The 22,091-nt window shown below is 50.9% G+C and overlaps 1 protein-coding gene across 2 annotated transcripts; it reads right to left on the bottom strand.

The window, feature by feature from the left end:
* Positions 1-741: 741 nt before the first annotated feature.
* Il17b (interleukin 17B) lies at positions 742-5,283 on the bottom strand. 2 transcript variants are annotated; one of them, XM_020170013.2, is made up of 3 exons: positions 5,173-5,283; positions 2,821-3,110; positions 742-1,197 (listed from the first exon to the last, which is right to left on the bottom strand). In XM_020170013.2, the coding sequence occupies exons 1-3, from the start codon at positions 5,191-5,193 to the stop codon at positions 966-968; spliced, it is 543 nt and encodes a 180-aa protein (XP_020025602.1). In that variant the 5' UTR covers positions 5,194-5,283; the 3' UTR covers positions 742-965. The 2 variants fall into 2 exon arrangements, with proteins under 2 accessions (XP_020025602.1, XP_073932776.1); XM_074076675.1 differs by lacking the exon at positions 5,173-5,283 and adding an exon at positions 3,562-3,648.
* Between the last annotated feature and the right edge of the window lie 16,808 nt (positions 5,284-22,091).

Here is a 22,091-nt window from a genome sequence, read left to right as displayed (position 1 = left end):
GGATTGAATTGCTAGGGGCTAAAGGGGGAAGCAGAGTTAGCATCAAGGGGCAAGAGCCAGCATGGGCATTAAGACAAGTCCTTCTGAAGTGTTTTGAGATAAGCCAGTGCTTCCCAAAGTGTGATCCCAGACCAGTATCAGCAGCATCAACAGGAGCCACTCTAGTGAAAAGAACCCAATGCATAAGAATGAAAAATATCAAAAAAAAATGCAAAATATTAGTCCTCACTTAAGTCAGAACATCTAGATGTGGGGCCCACCAGTTGCCTGAACAGCTCTGCAGGTGTAACTAATGCAAGCTGAAGTGTGAGAACCACTGGTACCAACAAATCAGCTAACCAGGTGGTTAGAATGGTCTATACTGACACCTCTCAAGCTCAAGTGACTATTCAAAGCTGGGATTCCTTGCCCCAGAAAAAAACATGTAAATGACATGAAGCCTTAGGGGGTTGATGGCCCAGGTGGAAAATGCCTGCTTTTTAGCAACCTGGACAGCCGCCTTCTCACCCAATTTTGATCTGCAGAGAAGCTGAGACAAAATGGATCATCTGTGGCAACCAGAAAGGCTCAGCCCTACCTTAACGCTGTCAGTCACCTCTTCAAAGGAGCTAGGTGCCTGAGTGGTGTTAGTTCTTGTTAACTCCCTATTGGTTTACACTACCCAAGCTTCAACAATATGGCTGAATTACAGATTTGTGAACCCAAATTAAAGGAGGTCTGCCACTGTTCAAAATGGTAGAAACGGTGGCAGTATTTTTAATAGCCTATGTCAGTGTTGGAGAACCAAGAGTGATGGAAACTGCCTCCCAGAGGTCTCCAGCCCTCCTCCAGATTTGGCTTCCGAGCCACAAGGAGCAAACCCAAAGCCTTGATTTACAAAGGACAGCGTTTACTTTTCATTAGCCTTGCGTGGCACTGAGGTGCGGGGAGGGCGGTCTCCGCCGCGGCCTGGCTGCGGGGTGGGCTCAGAAGATGCAGGTGCAGCCGACTGCGATGGTCTCCATGACAGCGCGCTGGCGGCAGGGTCCCGGGCGCGGGGGCGGGGGACAGAGGCGACGGCGCACTGGCACCTGGCTGAACACAGGCACGCTCACCATGCTGCGGTCCTCCTGCATGGTGAAGGGGTTCACGCAGCCCAGACACAGGCACCGCGCTTCGGGCAGGTCCACGGGGATGCGGCTGGGGTCGTGGTTGATGCTGCCGGGAGCGAGTGAGAGAGAGCGTGGGGTGAGGGTGGTCCAGAAAGAGAAAATGGCAAATGGTGCCTTCCCCACGTGATTCTCACGGCAAGACTGCGGCACTGGAGGAAAGGCAGGAATCACTCCTCGTTCCCAGTGAGGAAAGGAAGATCAGGAAGGCAAGTCACTGCCCCATGGTTTAAGGTCACCAGCTTCCTTCATTCATCCACCACGATGCTCACCCCGGTACTAGATTGTACTGTGGGGACCACAAAGAAACCTAAGCTTCCCTCCACCTACCCCACTCTATTTTTATACTTTGGGGGAACTTGATCTACAGAAATAAAATGTGATGCCTAATTCCCAGGGAAGAGGAGTCAGATTCTATTATGATTGAGTCTCCAGTGACTCAACAAGTTGTTTTGTTTTGTTTTGTTTTTGGTGTGGTTCTACCATTTGTGGGCCCCAGCCTTCAGCAGTTCTGTCCTAGACTTTAGGTGGTCAATAATGAACAAACCAGCTGAGCCCTTCCTGGTGTTCTCATGGAACCGAGCACATAGGACTTGCTGTAACCTTTCCTTCCTTGTGTCTCAGTTTCCTCTTCTGTTATAGATGAACTGGACCTGTGAACATGCAGCATGGCCTGTCCTTATTATGCTTGGGAGCATGTTAGAAATGAATGCAGAACCTCCTGAATCACAGCCTGTGTTTTTACAAGACCCCGGAGAGATTCCTGGGAGCAGTAAAGTGGGGAAGCCAGGCTCTGGAAGATCCTTGCTGACTCTCGCCATTGCCGCTTTCCAGGGCTGTGCTGTCTAATGCAGTAACCACTGGCCACATGTGCCAGCTTAAGTCAACCAAAATTAGCCCTTCATTTGCTCATCTGAGGCCAGTGGCTGCTATATTGGACCTTACACCATCACAGAAAATTCTCGTCAGCGTTGCTATTCTAGGGTCCCAGAATATAAGTTGTGTGGCTAGAAATCTTTGATGTGAGTTTGTGAGTGAGAACCCTTCAGAGTCAGCTGTTTATTTATTATTCAACATGTATACATTTGGTACTTACTGGTGCTAGGCACTGAGCTGAGAGATGGAACTGGAACCAGGTCAGACACTGCCTTGTCACCTAGGACAGGGTGATTCCCAAGTGCAAACCTGTCTGTGTGCCCTAAACATATGGAGGTAGGTAGACTACCACGCTGTAAGCCTCATCCGTGGAGACTGTGACCCGGTGAGGCATAGGAACCCTTAGATGAGTCTGATGCAAGCATCAGGAAGGTCCCTGTCTGGAGTGAGATAGACACGAATACAGCCAGCAACACAGCACGGAAGTGCTGAGGCTGAGGAGTGCACAAGGCACCACGGGGCTGGACAAAGTGCATTATGGGAAGGCCAGCTGAGGTTTGAAGGATAATAAACAGTCTGTATGGAAATCATCTTATAGCAAGCCCATGAAGCAGGTACCATAATCTCCTCCATTTGGGGAAGCCGAGGCTCAGCAACTGGTCCAAAGCCGCACAGCTTGTAAGAGGCAGAGACAAGATTCAAACAGACCCACAAACAACTAAAGCCAAGGTCTTTCCTGTTACAGTGATGTGGGGGGGTGGGAGGGAGCTGACCCTCTACTGCCCAGCCCACCTACCTGTAGCCCCAGGGAGACAGGCTCCTCTTGTTAGACAGCCACAACTGCAGATTGACCTCACACTTTCTCTTGGCCATCTCGGAGCTGTTTCTCAGCTGGGCCACCATCTCTCCAAGGTTCCTTTCGTACTCCTCCATGCGGGCATAGGGCTTCACCCGAGACACCAGGTCCAGCGGCAACTGGTGAGGCCCAGGGGCCAGGGTGCCAGGCCGCCCTTGCCCCTTCCTCTTGCCTTTGGGGTTCCTTGGCTGGCCCAGCCCCAAGAATATGGAGATGGCAAGAAGGAGCAGCTGAAGAGGAAGACCATTGGTCAAAGGCAGGAGAACCAAGTCTCTGTGGACCAAGGCTCAGAGTACAGAGAGGAGAGAGGGAAGACAGAAGAGGAAAGGGCCTCTGAGTGGGCTGCCTCCTCTGCCTCTGCCATGTCCTGGCCTGGTTCTGTGTAACGGACACTTACTGTACACCACACTCCATGATGGGCACCAGTGATGCCTCCCTCTCCCTCCCCTCTATGCAACTCACCTTTAAGTCCTAAAGATATGGCTCCTCCTGAAAATCTCGCCCCCCCACCCACTTGCTCCATCTGCAGCACCATCACTGCTTCTCGGACAGCAGTACAGCCTCCTGACTGGTCTCCCCAAACCACCTCTGGCTCTTCCAATTGATTCTCCACACCAAGGCCAAGGACAGTCTTTTGAAATGAAAATTCGGTAATGTCCCCTTCTGAGTTAACACCCTCACCATTGCCCAGTGGGTCTCCCAGGCCCCTGTCTGTTTCCTCTGGTGCTTGTGCTCCAGCTTCTGGCCTCCTCTCAGTCTTTGTTCTCACCTGCTCATCCCTGCCACAGGGACTTTGCGTAGGCCTCTACCTGCAGAGTTCTGCCTTTTCCCCTCACCTTCTGAACAACTTCCCGTCCCCACATGTGGGCTCAAGTGCCTCTGGGGCTCTCATAACCCACCAGCCACTTGCCTGACTGCAATCTCACATTTGTACGTGTGCTTCCTTTATGTCTGTCTCCCACTAGGCATGGACTCCGTGAGAGCATTGTGTCCCTTTCCACCCACTGTCTGCCCCCATGTGGTGCCGGGCACTTAGGCATTCAGAGAGCACTTTGAGTGAATGGATGACACCACCATCTACATCCTGACCCTCAGTCCTGCTGCCAGCAGTAGCAATAGTGCAGGGGTGACTGGAGAACAGGACTTCTGCTTAGCCTGGCCCAGGGCAACAGCCAGGTCAAGCTTTTTCTGCGAAGGGGACATGTCAGGTGAGGCTTGCAGGATAAGGAGAGACAGACATGAGCAGAGGGACTCTAAAGTTTTCCAGGCAGGGTGAAGAGGGAGATAGGTTTGACTGTTTATGAGCTTTGCCCAGAGGAAATGGTACGGTTGAAATAGAGTTGGGTGTGAGGAAGGGACATGAGGTGAGTGTGGGGATGGACAAGTCCTGGCTGAGGACTCCCTGGAGGACTCCATCCCCAGGACACACCTACTGCCCTTCTCTGCCTGCCCCACACCACTGATAGCCATCCACCCCCTGCCACCCTCTTCTCCCTCCCCAGGAGCAACCTGCCAGCCCCTGGCTCACGTGGAAGAACAAGAAAAGGAAGAAAGGGAGAGAGGGGTCACGGATACCTGGGTGGCGGCAGAGCTGCCAGAACAGACTACTTTCTACGTGTCTTTTATCTCTTTGCTGAATCTCTCTATGCCTTCCTGGCATCCCTCACCCCACAGTGCACTGAGCCTGGGTCTGATTTATCCAGGCAACCCAGCAAGTCTTGGCTCTTGAAAAACAAGTTCCAGCAGAGCCTCTCTTCGCAGAGCCACTTCCTGGCACGAAATCTATCCCAGAGATTCAAGTTGCTAAACGCTTCCTTTTGGTGGCAGAAAAAAAAAGTCTCCCCAACAATAGGCTCTCTCAGCTGAGCTCCTCACATGGCATTCCTGAACTCTGGCTGTACTGGAGAAGCACAGAGACTCACAGTCCCCTTCCCTCACTTTCCAGATGGGACACGGAGACAGAAGGACTTGTCCAAGGTCACTCAGCCTGCTGGATCCCAGGAACCAGGCCTGGAAAAACCTGACCTGAGTCTGCCAGGAGCTCCTCGATGGCTGGGCCTGAAAGAGCTCAGTGTGGATGGGCCGAACCCCTGATCCGGAGCCCGAGCTCCTGGCCATGGCTGCAGGCTCTGAGACCCATCTCTGTTTCTCTCCAGTCCTGGAGGAGAGGACAGAGGGGAACTGGCCTCTGCAGATTCCAAGCCAAACAGAGGCAGCCATTAATCAGGAGGAAAGAAAAGCTAAAGCCCTCGGCCCAAGGAGGTGGGGGCAGGGTGGGGACACGCCACGTACCAGGCTGTGCGGCCAGTCCATCCCGCCAAGCCAGCGGTCGCCCCGCAGCTGCCGCCTGCCTGGAACCCCAGATGCCGCCGTGGAGAGAATGGCAGCAACAGGATGGAGCGAGGCAATTATAGCTCGACAGGGGGCTGCTGGGGGCGTGGGTGGGTGGGCTCGTCATCAGCTGGGAGCCTTGGGCCCCCAGCTGGCTGAGCCCAGCGCAGTGGCAGGCGGTGAGGGGTGTGGGGGCAGGCCAGGAGCAGGACTGAGGTGCCCAGGGGCTGTTGACCAAGGGACAATGCCCTGTGTGTCTGGCGGGGGCCCTGGCCGGTGGCACCTCCGCCTGTGGCCTGCGGCCGGCCTCTGGGCCAGCACCCACAGGGCAGGCGAAGACAATCAGCTTCGTTTGCTTTGCAGATGGCAAGGGGTGAGGGTGGAGGAGGGGTGGGCTGTCGGTTGGTCAGGTCAGGAGAGCCAATGTTCTCGGAGTGTGTTGGCCAAGAGAAGGACACAGGCCCTATCTCTCTGGGAAACCACCTCAGGCATGCCAGCCTCTGCCTGCCTCGGAACTCAATGGCCCACTCCTCTAGCTCACAGGCAGGGAAACTGAGGCCCAGTATTGCACAGAGTTAGAGGTGTCAGAATTGGGGCCTGGGCCTGGTTCCCATCCAGAATTCTATGCACGCCCCCACGCTGTTTGTCCTGGGGTATTTTCTGCACAACTCCAGCCTGCTGCGAACATGTTTCTGAATCTGTGTACTTCACATAGGCCCCATTGCAGATCTGCGAGGATCTCACAGCCATTTGTTCTGGCCCTGAAGCACCTGTGCCCCTCTTGTATGGAAAGTCTCCACTCCTGGGGCCAGCCCCTTGTGTGGTTTGTGACCTTCTGTCTGTCTCAGCATCAGTTCCCTTTGTAAATGGAAGTTGTATCCAGGAATAGACAGTGGCCTAGCACATTCCTCCCTGAATCTCTCTGAGCCTCAGTCCCCACATCACTAGAATGGGAATAATCATAGCATCCATCTCTTAAGGCTGCTAGAAGGATAAAGGAGATAACCCATGTGAAATAGCTGGCACATGCCTTGCATATAGTAAGTGCTCAATAAACACTTGGCCATTCATTATACAAATTATTTTTTCTAAAATGATTTTGCAACAGTAAACATAAGCTAGCCTCATCAGCATAAGCACTAGCATGGCTGTCGTTACTCAGCCATCCCCTCCTTTGAATACCTCAGGCCCCTCTTGGCTGAGAGGCAGTATGACCTTCCCAGATGCAGGCCACAGCTTCCTAAGCTCAGCTGACCCCAGGGTCCACAGGGACTGAACTCACAAGATAAACTGACCAGCCCCTGTGGCCAAGGCTTCTCACCTTGGGTGAACAGCCCAGCCAGAGAGGATCGGCAGCAAATCCTCTGAGGGAAGCAGGAATGGGGGTGAGAGGAGGACGGAAGGGCCCCTGTGAGCATACAGCCTGCTGTGCCCTGTCTAACTGAGGGTCATTCTTGGCCATTTACAGGAATTGGCGAGGGTAGGAAGGCAGGGCGAGAGGCGCTCCTGAATGTCACAAGATTAATCTGTGTGGGGCAGGTTTCCACAGCATAACTGAGGAGCTGGCTGGGGCTCGAGCTCTGAGAGATACCACCATATTTGGTCAAATACTACACAGGGCTCTGTTCTGTCCTTGGAAACTCCAGAGGGAGGGGGACTCTGAAAATACCTCCTCGGGCAATAAGGGCCCCCACCCCCAGCCCCCCTGTCCCAGCCCCTCCGCCACTGTCATTGAACAAATGAAAGGGAGTGAATGGAGGCAGCTGGTTGGGTTCTGTGCCGGCTCTTTGCCTCCCTCTGTTGCTGCTGTGGGACCCCACAGACATGCAGCTGGGGCATCCCTCCCCATAGCCACAGAAAGATGGGGAGATTGAAAGATGAGTACTGGGGCACAGAGGACCCCTGAAGCCACCAGTCTCCTTACTGCTCGCATGCACAGCCTCCCAGCCGCAGTGTCTGCTAACAGAGGTACCAGGCCCCCAGCCCCAGAGATCCTGATCTAGGAGTCCTGGGAATGTGCATTTTAACACAAGCCCAGTGTGGAAGCTATGGGAGTCCTCACCCCTCACCTAGCCTGTCCCCCACCCACTGTACTTCCAGGAAACTAAAACTCAGGTAAGGAGTGGCCTTCCAACATGTTTGTGGTGGAGCTGGGAGCAGAACCGACTTCCTGATTCTATTCACTGCTCTTCCTTTAAAGTATGTACCAGCAGCTCCAGGCTAGGCTGGGACTCCTTGCTGGTCTGGTGGGGACTCAGGAGCTATGCTAGTCCTTCTGGGGCCACAGAGACCTCACAACAGGAGCCTGGGAGGTCCTAGAGATGTGATCAGTGGCCATCAGTAGACTTCCCATCCCTGGGCCATCTCAGGCCAGGAAGGAGACCCTTCCTCCTGCCTTGGCTTTCAGAAACCACTAAAGGGTAGTCTTCCCATAGTGGTGTCCTGAGTGTAAAGCAGGCAGTCGTGGGACCCCAGAAGTAGTGCCAGTGCTGAGGGAGATGTAGCAAACAGGGCTTCAGGGGCTCCACCCATAAACAAGGCTGGGGTTCTTGAGTCTTTGCCCACAAGAGGCCGTGGTTATGTGTGAAAGAGGGCACAGTGGATGGATGGGTAGACAGCGGGTGGACAGTGAGGGGTGGCAGTGGTGCTCAGAAGCCTCAGCTGCAGCCCCACCAGAAGCAGTGCCTCACTCAAGCACCACCAGGTGGCGCCAGCAGAAAGGCAGACAGACCAGGAGAGCAGGGAACCTTGGTGACCCCCAGCATCAGCCATTTCTTCAGCCTGGGTTGGGCACTGAGGCTGAACATGAGGGGTCCAGCAAGGCGCACAGTGGGCTTCCTGAGCAAGTCTGATTCTGCCAAGGACCTGATGCTCACCCAGACCCCTTCCATGTCAGGCAGGAATGGTATGGCCACCAGGGTGGGGCTGAGGGCTTCTGTCTGCTAAGCTATGGGAAATAAATAGCAACTAGTAATAATAATAGCTGCTGCTTAATAGTCATCTCCCAACTGCCGGGGACTGCGCCAACTCCTTAGTGTGTGTGGGCTCATGAAATCCTCTCGACCCCTGCACTGGAGTTCTAGTTTATCCCCTAAATTTGTGATCAGGGAAACTGAGGCTCACAGAGCTTACTTCACCATTTGCCCAAAGTCAAAGAAGATTCACAGCAAGTTTGTTTGCTGTCCACTGCGGTGGGGCAAGGAGCAGGCACTTTGAAAGAAGAGGCATGAGACTGGCCGGCTGGTTAGCTGGTCATCAAGCAGGGGCTGTGATGCCAAAGTCTCCCCTGACATCCTCAAGCAACCCGGACCTTTGCAAGGTCAGGAGCTCATGACCCAAGGCCAAACTAAAGTCCTTGGGGGATCTGAGAGCTCCAGGGCGTGAACAGTACCATTTCTGGCACATGGAATGCACTCACTAAATATTTGGTACATTTATCAAACCAGCTGTAATCCAAGATGGCAATGCTAAAATGGAGAGCGGGAGGCCACAGCAGTGGGGACCCAGAGAAGCAGGTGCAACCTTAGGGGTAAGATCAGACTCTAGGGTTGACAAACTTTATCTGTGTGACCTGGGAACATTACTTGACTTCTCTGAGTCTTCATTTCTTCTGCACAGTGGAGCTAATAACAACTTGGTTCTCAATGTATTTATGTGAGGATCAAATGAGACAATTCATGTTAAAATGCTTAACACAGTGCCTGGGATATAAAAAGTGTTCAATTAATGGCAACTGAGATTGTCATTGCTTTTGTTTTTTGTTTGTTTGTTCTGTGGTACTGGAGTTTGAACTCAGAGCCTACACCTTGGACCACTCCACCAGCCCTTTTTTGTGTTGGGTGTTTTCAAGATAGGGTCTCACGAACTATTTGCCCAGATCAGAGATCCTTCTGACCTCTGCCTCCTGAGTAGCTAGGATTACAGGCGTGAGCAACCTGCACCTGGCTTGTCTTTGCTATTGTTAAAATAAGTTTTGAGTTGGGCCTTTGAGGATGCTTCCGGAGTGTTCCCAGGCAGGAAAAGGTGGGGAGGAGGCTAGAACCAGTAGAAGAATGCAGAGACCACTATTCAGTGGGCCCACTTTGGAGCCTCGAGTAAGCCAGGAAGACCTGAGGGATTTTTCTAAACCCTGCCCAAGTGGACCCAGTAAGGTCAGGGAGGCAGAAGGAGGCTAACAGGCGCCTTGCTGGCTGTGGCCCAGAGGGAGCATCCCCCAGGAGGTCCTGGCTCCTCTGCCATGCTGCCCACCCCACCCTCCTTCCTGGGATGGAGTCCTTCTCCCAGGCCCATATTTGCACAAATGCCTGCCTCGCTGCTCACTCCAGAGCCCCAGCCAAGAGGGGCTATTTTAAGCTCCCTGGACGGGAACACTGTTGGGAACATCCCCAGCCAGCAAGCTCCCAGTTCTCAAAAAAGGGAAAGTCCTGGTGAATGGGCGGTCCCTCAGACATGCCAGCTGGGGGGAGGAGGGGTCACATCAGCACGACCCTCAGCACCAATGCCCACACAGGGACATCAAAGAAGTGCACGTTGGGGCAGGGATTTCAGGTTCCAAGACGCCCTCCTTCTAGTTTCAAGTTTACGCTTCTGGGCTGCAGATTGACTCCACACTGTAGCTAGGTGTCTTATTAGCACTCGCCACCCATGGACCATCAAGAGGTAGGGTACACAGTGTCATTCCAGTACTAATGTAGGAACCTCCTAAAGTGTCTTTGCTGGTGACCTCCATCCCACCCAGGGATGGACTTTGCTCCCTGGGGATGGACTTTGTACGTAATGGCACTTCAGCTTTGGCCAGTTAGGCCACCATTATTGTCATCTGGCTTGTGTGCCTGTGTTTGTCGTGTGGTGTTCTTGTGGGTATGTGAGCTATTTTTTTTTTTAAATTTTTGATTTTCATGAAGAGCCAGTTTAGACTAATATTTAAAGCACAAACTTTGAACCAGAGTGACCTGGACCCCAGCCTGACTACGCAACAGCTGGGTCACGTTGGGCAGGTAAGCTAACCTGAGCCTGGCTCTCGAGGAGGGTCAGTGGTAAGATCATGTGTGTACAATGCTGTCCCAGGGCAGGTGCTCTGGGATTGGCCCTGCTATTATTTTGTTGCACACATGGTTCTTATCCGCCCAATCAGGTGGCACAGGAATATTCTAGTGTAGTTCTAGAAACTTCTAACCACCAGAGAGTTCCAGGAATAAAATGGACTGCCCAGAGAAAGGAGCCCCTCCCCCACAGGGCCCGATGTTCCAGCTGAGGCCTGACTGGGGACACTGAGGGCATGCAAGGTGGGGAGGGCGCTGGGCTTCTCAAGCGTTAAAAGTTTCCTTCCAAATTGGATCTTCTCTGCAGCCCTCAGGCCCCCGTGTGGCGCTGTCCTGCCAGACCTGGAGCAGGAAGGAGCCCAAGGGAGCCTGTGGGGACCATGGAATGAACAGCCTGTCCCTGGGCAGCTGAGGCGCCCGGTCCACAGACATATCCTCCCTTGAGGCCCAGGGGATGTTTATAATCTGGTCAGAGTTATAGGACGTCTGGATTTACAAGAGCCAGAATTCTGCCTTTCCCCCAGCAAAGCTTCCAGCTCCTCCTCTTGCTAGTGGGTCAGTGTCTGTCTGGGGGAGGGAGTCCCACAATTCAGCAGAAGGTGGAAAAGGGGACAGGCTGCCTCAGAAATGCTCTCTTCGGAGCCCAGAGTTCCAACCCAGGTGTAGGAAGTAACCAGACTGTGGGGACGTGGGAAAGAAAAGGGTTGACTGCTTCCAAGAGAGGAGTCTGGGATTGAGGGTGAGGCAGGGCAGGTTGGGGCGGGGACTGACCTGAACCGCGGCTCAGGTTCCAAGTCCTGCTCCCTGACACTAGGTTTACTTGCACAAGTGGCACTCGTCAAAGTGTGCAGTGCACATCGCTGTCTGTTCCGGGCACAGGCAGAACTGTTTTATTGCAGTCGTTTTGGTGTGTGTCTGGGTGTGAACTTGAGAATGGCGTCTTAGGCTCTCCTTGTTCTGTTATTGAGCCTGGGAGCCTGGGGCCAGCATGGCCAGGACAGGACTTGCTGAAGGACACCCCAAGGGCCACTCATGACCCACCGTTTGGGGGACAGGCAGTAAGTCTGAGACACATTGCATTATCCTTGAGCAAGAAGCCTTGGTGACCAGAGCAAAGGCCTCTGTCCCTGTCCTCCTGACCTTCAGAAAACTCATTAGCACTTAGGGCCAAGGTGAATTACAACCCTAGCCTCCCTCACAGCTGTCTCTGTGACCTAGGCCTTCGAGGAGGCCCCAGGTGGCGTTTTCATATCTTGCCCAGTCTGCTCTAGAAGTGTCTGTGAGCCGGGACCTTCAAGGCACCATCTACAGGCAGTGAAGAGCCTTTGACAATTCTTGAGAGAGGGGTCATTCACTACTCTTAACAAAAACAGATTGAGCACCTACTGTGTGCCCAGCACTGTTCTAGGCACTGGGGACGCAGCAGGGGACAACTGCAACAGTTCCTGAGCTTATTTAGTTTCTGGTGGAGGACTGCAGACATGACAAGGCTGATACTTCAAAAGCAGCCTGCCACTGGAGACCTTTGTTGGGCCCCTCTCCTCTCAGTAGTCTGCACCTCCCTCCTCAATGGGAACTTCTGGGGCCTCTGGGAAGCCCATGACCTTGCATGTGGAGGAAGGTAGTACGTCTCCAGAATGTGAAATCTTGCCAAATTTCCATTGGAAGGTCAGTTGTCATAGATACTGTGAGGAAAGAGGAAGAAGCGGCTAGCGTGGAATCTGCCCATTTCCAGAGCATCATTCCCAGGAAAGAAGGCCTGATAACTGCTCTGATGTCAGGAGGAGCTTTACAGTTCCTGGCTCTGGATGACAGAAGCAGCCCTGCCGCTGCCCACTGTCTGGCAGGAGTGTTGATACTCCTTCTGTGCATAGAGCACTGTACGGTTTGAAAAGCACTTTCACATCCCATTTTCACCTGCTCATGGCCATGTGGTGAGGGGGAAGAGATAGATCTTGGGATGGAAGCCTGGGTCCCTGTGGTCATTTTTGGCCACCAGTTTCCCTAACCCTTGCCCAGCTTAGGGAAAGTTCACAAGCATCGAAACCGGCAGTGGTTAGCAGTGGGCACTCCGTCATCAGGCAGCTTCCACAGAGGAGCAAAGGCCAGCCAAAGTATTCCAAACTGTTTTCATGGCCACCTGTGCTCCATGCACCACTCTGCAGTGGAGGGAATGAGTATGGCGAGAGGGCTTTTTGCCAGAGGGACGTGCTCTCTGGGTGAGCTCTGGAGAGACGGCAGGGTCAGGTTGACCCTGGCCTCCCTCTCCCCAGCACTGTGCTGATGGAAACAACTAGGATTGTTTGGTCCTCAGTCTTACGCTCACATAGATATGGTCAAAACTTTTGTCTTCCATACTAGGATTCCTTTGTATTCCATCCCATTTGCTCAACCCCTGAGCAACCCTGCTTTTCAGAGTCACTGAAAAGCAGTGACTTAGACTTCTAAGTGCCCCACTGGGGCACATTTCTGGGTTCTGGATAGTAATCTTTCTAAATCCTCTTTGGTCTCTTATTGGTTGTTTTAAATGTTTCTGCTTCTTCTGTCTGCTGACTGCATACTGGCTATCTGAGAATATGCAAAGCAAAGTTGATCTCTCTGTCTGTCACATGCTCTGTCAGTCAGGAGATGCTAAGTTGTGCTGCAGCAACAAGCAGCTCCCAAATCTGGGAGGCTCTGCCTAGCAAAAGCGTCTTTGTTACCTATGCCACATGTCCTGTACAGGCTGGCAGAGCTCTGCTCCTCAGAAGGATTCAGGGACACAGAGATGGGAACTTCCATATAACACTCACAACCACAAGACCACAACAGGGACAAATTCTCTCTCTCCCCCTCTTTCTCTCTCTCTCTCTCTCTCTCTCTCTGTCTTTCTCTAATGCATTGCTAGGGATCAAACCCAGGGCCTTGAGTATGCCAGGCACACACTCTATCACTGACTGACACCCCCAACCCTCTTTCATCTCATCTAAAACGAGGAGGTACCCATCTCCCTGGTTTTCTGGGAGGCGAACTGAGAGGACAGACGCAAGCCTTTAATGCAGAGTCTGGTTCATAGGAAGAAATCAACAAACATTAAACATCAGTTCTCACACTGCTAGCACACTGTTAAGTTGACTTTGCAGTGCGACCACCGCCCAAAAGAGCAGTCCTGGCTACTGTCCCCAGTCCTCACGTTTTATCACCCCAGAGAGTTGACTTGTCAGTTCTTTTTCACCTAGACATTTTCACGTTGACTTTTATGCATTTCATCTCACCAGAGAGGCCCTTGGGAGTTGAGTGCTGGGACAACTCAGCCTCTTTCCAACCCCAGACTAGTGTTATGCAGTTTAAATTTCATTACCCAGTCCTTCTGAGAAATCCAAAGAAGGAAAATGGAATTGGAAAAGAATCCTTACTTGAGAAGAAATTCAGTGGTAGACACAGAAAACAATTGTAGAATGTTAGCCTTGGAAGAGGGTTTGTTTTGTTTTGTTTTTGGTGGTACTGGGGTTTGAACTCAGGGCCTCATGCTTGCTAGGCAGGTTCTCCACCACTTGAGCCACTCCACCAGCCTTTTCTTGGTTAGGTATTTTTTTGAGATAGGGTCTTGTGAACTATTTGCCCAGGCTGGCTTTGAACCGCGATCCTCCTGATCTCTGCCTCCTACATAGCTAGGATTGTAGGTGTGAGCCACTGGCGCCCAGCTTTGGAAGACGTTTTTAGAGCAATACCCATCATCTCCTCTCCTTCATGGATAGTCAAACAGAAGTCCAAAGAGGGAAAGTGTCTGATACAATGTCACACAGGAAGTCAGTGTCAGAGTTGAGACCAGAAGTCACTTTCTTTATTACGTCGTGGGGCTTTCCATGTGTAACCTAAGGGTACCTGTTCTTCCCCATCGGGATGGGGGAGAGGGGATCGCCTTTAGTTATGGCTTGTCCTCACTTCACAGAGTTGTACTCCAGCAGAGTTGTAAAGTTAAGAACCTTGTAAACATTACCTTATTAAGGCTTCTTGAAAACCCAAGGTCACAGCTCCTCTGGGTCATGGGACATGAGTTGAGCATCCAGTGAACAAACAGAGGGTAACATTACATTTTTCACTTCGTTTAGGAAACCTGGCTTCTAATTATAGGATTTGTTTAACAGTCCTGGGTGGTTTACAAAGGCTTGGAGTCAGTGGCAGTCCTGAGGTCTGGCTGAGGGGCGTCAGAGAGACAGGGCAGAGGCAGGAGCAGAGCGAGGGAGGGAGGGCGGCTCCACAGCATAGGAGAAGTTGGACAAGCAGAGTCCTAAGAAGCCAAGGCCGAGAGGGGATAGTGAAGCGATTTTCACTAATCCCACTAACCAGGAATCCAGTTGGAATCCTCTCTCCATCTCCCCTTTATGGCATAACCCTTCCATGCATGGGGAGCCAACAGGGATTCATTCTATAGCGAGCAGGTGAAATAATTGTTTTCTGACTCTTGTGTAAATCAAATTGACTCCCCTACAATAGTGGCCTCTCCCCCAACCCCAGAAAACGTTAGCGAAGGGCCTGCTTCCACCTCCCAGTGCACCACCCGTAGTTCAGCTCTTTATCCACAGAGGCGGGGGCAGGGGTGGACACCGGTGTTGGTGTTGAGAGAGTGCAATCGTGAAGTTGAAAGGTGCTCTACCTTCTACAGCCAAATGGGGTACAAGGACCTTCCAGGCCTCCTGGTGCCAAGAGGCCCAGCCCATGGTTCCTATAGGAACATCCTCCTCATTCAGGACTTCACTGCAAGCTTGGCCCAAGCCCCCACAACTCAGGGGACCCCCAGATCTTGACATCTCTCAAGTCTCCAAGTCTCCCGACGTCTCCATCCCTTAGTTCACATGTTCACAGGTGCACACGAACACATGCATGCAAACAGACGACACGCATGTACACACATACGTACATGCACATGAAGGCCTCCGAGGCCCTCAGTCAACCAAGCTCCTCGGCTCATTCTTTTTTCTTTTTTTTCCCAAGTACTGGGGTTTGAACTCAGGGCCTACACCTTGAACCATTTCACCAGCCCTTGTTTGTGAAGGGTTTTATCGAGTTAGGGTCTCAAGAACTATTTGCCCGGGCTGACTTCGAGCTGTGATCCTCCTGATCTCTGCCTCCTGAGTAGCTAGGATTACAAGTGGAGCCACCGGTGCCCGACTAGCTCTATACATTCTTAAAGCTAAGTCACAGCTGGAACCCAGCTCAAGCAGTAGAGTACCTGTCTAGCAAACCCAAGATCCTGAGTTCAAACCCCAGTACTTCCAAAAAAAAGAAAAAAAAGCTAAGTCAGTATTGCCAAAAGGGGTGCCATTTGAGAATTAGAAAAAATATTAAGGACCTCTATTTTTACATCTATCTTTCTAATTTTGACTTTTTTTATTTGTGTTAAAGAAACATTAATATAATAGTTCTTTATAAAAATTCATAAATAACAATTTATTTTTATTTTTAGTGGTTTATTTTTAATAACATAAAATAAACTGTATTCAAACAAACAGTTGTTTACAGGAGGTGTGTGACTCAAGTGACAGAGTGCAAACACGAAGCCCTGAATTCAAACCCCAGTCCCACCAAAAAACAACAAAAAAACAAAACAAACAAACAAAAAAAACCCCAGTTATTTAGAGTTAGTGGTTTATGATCAGAAAGCCTTGAGGTTGTGATACCAGCAATCAGGAGGCTGACACAGGAGGGTTGCGAGTTTGAGGCCATGGTGGGCTACACAGCGAGACCCTATCAAAAAAAAATGAACAGTAAGAAAAGAAAGGGAAGGAAAGGGTTGGGGCCACTGGATGAGGGTTTTAACTCACTCTTGTGGGGGAAGGAAGTAGGTTTTGCAGGAACCTATTCTGTTCAGTACACCATTTGTACATTTGTCATGATGACAATGTCGACATTATCTATTCAAACAATGAATACTATTTTTAAATGACAATATAATACCTGCTACAGATGAGGCTCATTTTATTCTCTCTCCCTTCTGGCACCTAAACCCCTCACCTTTGGGAGTCAGTGAGGTCAGTGAGTTTCGTCTGTGTGTGTGTGTGTGTGTGTGTGTGTGATCCTTTCCCCTTCCCTCAGCCTCAGCAACTCATCTAACAAATGGAAAAACTGAGGCCCAGTTGCCGGGCTGGAGGAGTGGGGAGGGATGTACATGCCAGGTCCCCAGTGGCTCTCAAGCCTGTCTGAGCTTCTGCTCTGCTCATGCTCTTTTCCTGCCCTGCCCTGCTCTCTCAGAGTCATGGCAACCTGCTTCCAAGAAGCTTCCCAGGCCTCCCGGGAGGAAAGGAGCTCTCAGTGTGCCCTCTGTGTCCCTGTGACACTGCGCAAATTAGAAACTGGCTTTCTACCTGTCTGCCTTCTCCAATAGATGGTGGGAACCCCTGAGAGAAGGACTTCTTGATCTTTGGTGGACCTGCTGAGCTCAGTGTGAAGTCCAAAATGGGAGCTGAATGTTTAAGACCCAAATAAAGAAATGAGCAACTGCGTGAGTGTCTCAGTTCCTTCTCTTCTGAAATCCTCTTGCATCTCCCTGAGAGCTCTCCTACCACAGAACACTGTCTTCCTTATAGTGACATTACTCCTGGGCACATCTACAGGTGACATCTTTCTTCCTCTTTCCCTCTCTTCCCTTCTTTCATTTGCCAGAACTCATTCTCATGAAGAGAACAATTCCAGGAACATTGAGTCCCGCCATGCCTAAAGCTGGTCTACCCTCGGACTTTTTGATCACAGGAGCTGCCCTCTTGTTTAAAAAACCTCAAATTCAGTTTCCACTCCTCATCGTTTCTCGGCCTTGTGACTAAGATCAAGTGTGGAATTTCCACTCCTCTCCAAAAGCAAGTATTGGTGAGTATTAACTCCCCTAATTGTATCAGAAGTGCTCTGACTTCCCTTTCTACTTACCATGGTGCTGAGCGCAGCAATAGATACTCAGATATATTTTTTTTGAGAAAAGAGAACAACAGATGCAGCCCTGAATGAGCAAGCTAGCAACAGAGAAGAGAAGACATACACATCACGGTTCCTCCTCCTCTACCACCCCAGGCCCAAGCTCTGCCAGGTGGGCAGAGACTAGTGATCCTGGTCACAGGTGGGGTAGCAGAGGTCCCAGCCACATAGCAAGGCAGTGGCACAGCAAAGTAGAGAAGCTTGGACAGCTGGTTCGGTTCCCTTCTAAACCAACCACTTATCGTGTGTCAGAGGAGAGCATGGGGTCCGGGTTGTGTGTGCACACAATTCTCAGGACCCAGGGAAAGTGGTGGCAGCAGGATGCATCATTTAGCTTTCAAACTAATTCCAGGAGGGCAAGAAATAATAAATGAATTTGGGTGGGATAACTTTGTCAAACAAATTTGCAAAGTCAGTTCCCAGAATGTGTCACTACTCCCTAGAATGCAGTCATCACTGTGGGCACCACGGAGTTCATTAAGTGAATTGTGCATGACAGCTGCCCATACTGTAAGGTTGATTAGCTGTGGCTGCCACCTATCAGCTAATGACTTCGAAGGCCATTTTCCTGCTCTTCACTGTCATTGCTGGAAGCACTACCATGTGGGATGTCCCCAGCAAAGTCTGCTTACAGGCTCATGGCCCTCCCACAAACTGAAGTCCTAATCCCCAGCACCTCACAGTTTGACCTTATTTGGAAATAGAGTTTTTGCAAATGTAATTAGTTCAGATGAACTGACAGTAGAATTGAGTGGGGCCCTAATCCAACATGACTGTTGTCTTCTACAAAGGGGTCATTAGAGCCTGGTGTGATAGTACACAGCTATAATCCCAGAACTCTGGAGACTGAGGTAGGAGATCATGAGTTCGAGGCCAGCCTGCGTTATATAGTGAGACCCTGTCTCAAGAAAACAAACAAAAGGACCATTCCTTGGAGACAGACACACCCAGGGACAGTGCCATGTGAACATGGAGGCAGAATTGGAGTACTGTAGCTACAAGCCAAGGGATATCAAAGATGGCCTGCAAATCACTTGGAAGCTAGGAGAGAACATGGACCAGACTCATATAGCCTGAGAAGGAAAGGAACCGACCCTGCCAACATCTTGGTCTTGACACTGAGACCATACATTCCTGTTTTTCCAGCCACACCATCTGTGGTACTTTCACAGCAGTCCTTGATGACTCACATGGCCTAGTGCTGGCTCAGTGGTGTTGAGAGCCAGTGTGGCAGAGGTACCTGGCCTGGACTCAGGTACAGCAGTGTGTTCTTAGCTCTGAAAGTGGAGCTCCCTCCCCAAGTCTACTGTGCATAGTCAGAGTCCTCCAGAGAAACAGAAGCAGCAGGTGTCCTGAGGGTTAAAAGAGGAGACTCATGACAGGCATTGGCTCCTGCAGCCAAGGAGGTCAATAAATCCAAGGGGTGTGGTTTTCCATGCCTATAATCCCTGAGACTTAGAAGGTGGAGGTAGAAGAATCACCAACCAAGGCCAGCCTAGGCAGTTATTGTGAGACTCTATCAAAAAAAACTAACTAAAACAAATTAAAAGCAAAGAACTGAGTGCGTGGCTCAAGTGATAGAGTGCTTGCCCAGCAAGCACGAAGTACCCTCACCCCAAACACAAACACAAACAAAATGTCCCACAGTCTGCCATTGGAAGCTGCAGACCCAGGAGAGCTGTTGGTATAACTCAATCATGTTTAAAGGCCTGAGAACCTGGGAGCTGGTGTCAGTCTAGAGGCCACAGGACAGAAAAGCAAGAGCTCCAATGTCTGAGGGCAGGAGATGGGTGTCCCAGCTTAAGAATGGGAAGAGGGAATTCACCCTCCCTTCGCCTTTCTTTTCCATTTAGGGCTTCCCTAGATGGGTTGGATGGTACCCACTGCCCTGGTGATGGCGTATCTCCTGTACTCAGACTGCTGGTTGACATGCCATTGTCTTCCAGAAACACCTCCTGGACATACCAGCAACAGTGCTACCAGCCATCCCTTGGCCCAGTCAAGTTGTCACAAAAAACTAACCAGGACACACCATGTCTTTCTGATGGCAGCAGAGCCAGCAGCTGCTGAGCTGACAGCTCTGTTACTATCCTAGTTGTTCCCAGGGGTCCTGCCAAGAGCCCACTTCTCCAACCTCCCCCGCTGTGCAAGCATCCAATTCCCTGCAGTAATGCCCAACCTGCTTAAATGAACAGGAATGGTTTGTTTCAACCAGGCCCTGGCGGGCACCACTTCATTACACATTGAATACTACATTAAATTTCTAGTTTTGTACATACCTAAGTTCTAACTCAGAGTAAGCTAGCAAGTGATTTTTTATTTATTTATTTTTTTGGCCATACTAGGGTTTGAACTCAGGACCTCTTGCTTGCTATGCAGGCACTCTGCCACTTGAACCACTCCACCAGCCCATATTATGTGCCTTTTTAAAGTGATAATTGTTGGTTTTCCCTGATAATGAAAAACAATGGATGCTCAGGGGAAATCAGGGGAACCTCTGTTTTTGCTTTGTTGAGTGTTCTTGCACACCTTCTTTCACAGTGCAGTTTGGTTTTGTTTCTGGTTTTTGTTGTTTGTTTTGCAGTACTGGGGATCGAACCCACAGCCTTGTGCATGCTAGGCAAGCACTTAACTACTGAGCGCAGTCCCACACTGTGTACTTTGGTACACACACCATCACATGTACATTCACCTGTGTTTCAGGGCTGTCCCTTTGCACCATTCAGAGTGCAATTAGGGTGACTCAGTTGGCCCAGGGAGGTCAAATGTTCCAGCCCCATGAGCTGGGAAGAGCACGGTGGTCAGACACACAGCCCAGCTGCTCTCTCCTGGGTTCTCCCACCTCCCTCTTACACACAGGGTCCCCAGCCCCTCCAGGTGTCTTGGTGGGGGTGGTATCCAGCCCCTTCTGGTCCTATATTCATGCGCTGACTGTAGTAGAGTAACCTGAACGATCAAGCACAAGCTGATATTGAGTAACGCACCAAGTCATGGGTCAAGTTCACAATGGCCAAAGAGAGGTTACAGGGATGGGTGGCAAGGCGATAATCCCCCTCGACCAGCAAAGGGCTCCTAGCCAACCATGCAGGGCCCTTCAATGCAAGTCTTTTCCACTTCCTGTCAGCAGTCCCTGCCAGGCCCTCACAAAGATTAGGGAAGACTGTTGCTCCATTGTTCTGCCCACCTCCTCAGCCATTCTTCCCTGGTGAGCAGCACAAAAAGTTCCTCTTTCAGAACAAAGGGGTGACTTACCCTCCCTTCCATTCCCAGAGATACTAACCTTCTGGCACTCCACAGTGAGATGGGTCCTGACCTGCCTGTGCAGTAGATTAAGGGAGCAAAAGAACATGAATCCAACCTCCAGCAAGGCGCCTGACTGCACAAACACTTACCCTTCCCCATCCCCACAGACACATCGTCCTACTTCAATGGGATTATACGTGTATCTTCTATATACCATGATTTTCTCTTGTGGGACTGGGATTTGAACTCAGGGCTTCATGCTTGCAAAGCAGACACTCTACCACTTGAGCCACACCTCTAGTCCATTTTGGTCTGGTCATTTTGGAGATGGGGTCTCTTGAACTATTTGCCCAGACTGGCCTCCATCTCAGCCTCCCAAATAGCTAGGATTACAGGCATGAATCATCACACCCAGCTATATAAAAATACCCTCAGTATGTTGTAGACAACTTTCTATGGCATGATGTTCGGGGAAAATTTGTTTTATTACAAGGCAAGTAATTATAAGAATTTCCTCAGTAATTGTCTATGAACTCTCCCAGATTCAAACTCTATCACCAAAAGTCTTATGCTCATTGAAAAGAACAAATGAGGCTTAGTTTCCCCTCGGGGCTGTGGCTTTGGGTAGAATTGGTATGAAGTCAGGCATAGAGGCCAAGGGCAGGTTGGGGTGACAACAGGGAGTGTGAGGTGAAGTCCACAGGGTCTCAGGTCTAGAAGAGACTCACTGGGTGGCCCTCCAGCCTCTACTTGCACCTCTCTAGTGATGAGGAGCTCACCACCTTCCAGCACAGTCAGTAGCGCCTCCACCTTTGGGGTCTCCACTGACCTAACATCTTTCCCATGTGAAGCTAGACTCCATCTTCTCCTATTTCTTTTTTCTTTTTTGGCACTCCTTGGGTTTTGAACTCAGGGCCTCAAGCGTGCAAGGCAGGCACACTACCACTTCAGCCATGCGTCCAGTCCTTTTTCGCTCTGATTATTTTGGAGATAGGGTCTCACTTTTTGCCCAGGCTGGCCTGTGCCTCCTAGTGTACCCTTCCTAGCGTAACTGGAATGACAGGCACCCAGATCTTTTCAGCTGAGATGGGATCTTGTAAGCTTTTTTGGCCAGGCTGGCCTGGAGTCACCATCTTCCTGATCTGAGCTTCTCTCATAGCTTGGGATGACAGGTGGGCAGCCCTGTACTCAGCTATTGGTTGACATGGGTTCTTGAGAACTATTTGCCCAGGCTGAACTTAAACCATAATCCTCTCAATTTCAGCCTCCCAAGAAGCTAGGATTACAAGCATGAGCCACCAGCACCCAGCTTTGGCTTGGTTTTTTTTTGAGATAGGGTTTCACTAACATTTTTGCCCAGGCTGGCCTAAAATCACAATCCTCCCACCTTCACCTTCCTCATAGCTGGGATTATAGGCTAAACCACCACACCCGGCCTTATACTCCATCTTCTCAAAGGTTCCAGCTGTACCAATGGGAGCTCTTCCTTGGTCACCCTGCAGAGAGGTCAAGGCAGCTCTCTCTTCTCTAGCTCCCCTCAGTCTCCTAGATGGGGTTCCTCCTCCCTCCACTGAACACCATGGAGGATACAGAGCTCGCCGATTCTGCTGCACCCTCAAACCTAGCTCCCAAAAACAGCCTCCTTCACCT

The sequence above is a fragment of the Castor canadensis genome, chromosome 6, assembly GCF_047511655.1.
Source record: "Castor canadensis chromosome 6, mCasCan1.hap1v2, whole genome shotgun sequence".
Classification (NCBI taxonomy): domain Eukaryota; kingdom Metazoa; phylum Chordata; class Mammalia; order Rodentia; family Castoridae; genus Castor; species Castor canadensis.
The sequence above is the reverse complement of the archived record's forward strand: the minus strand, read 5'-3'. Positions and strand labels throughout refer to the sequence as shown.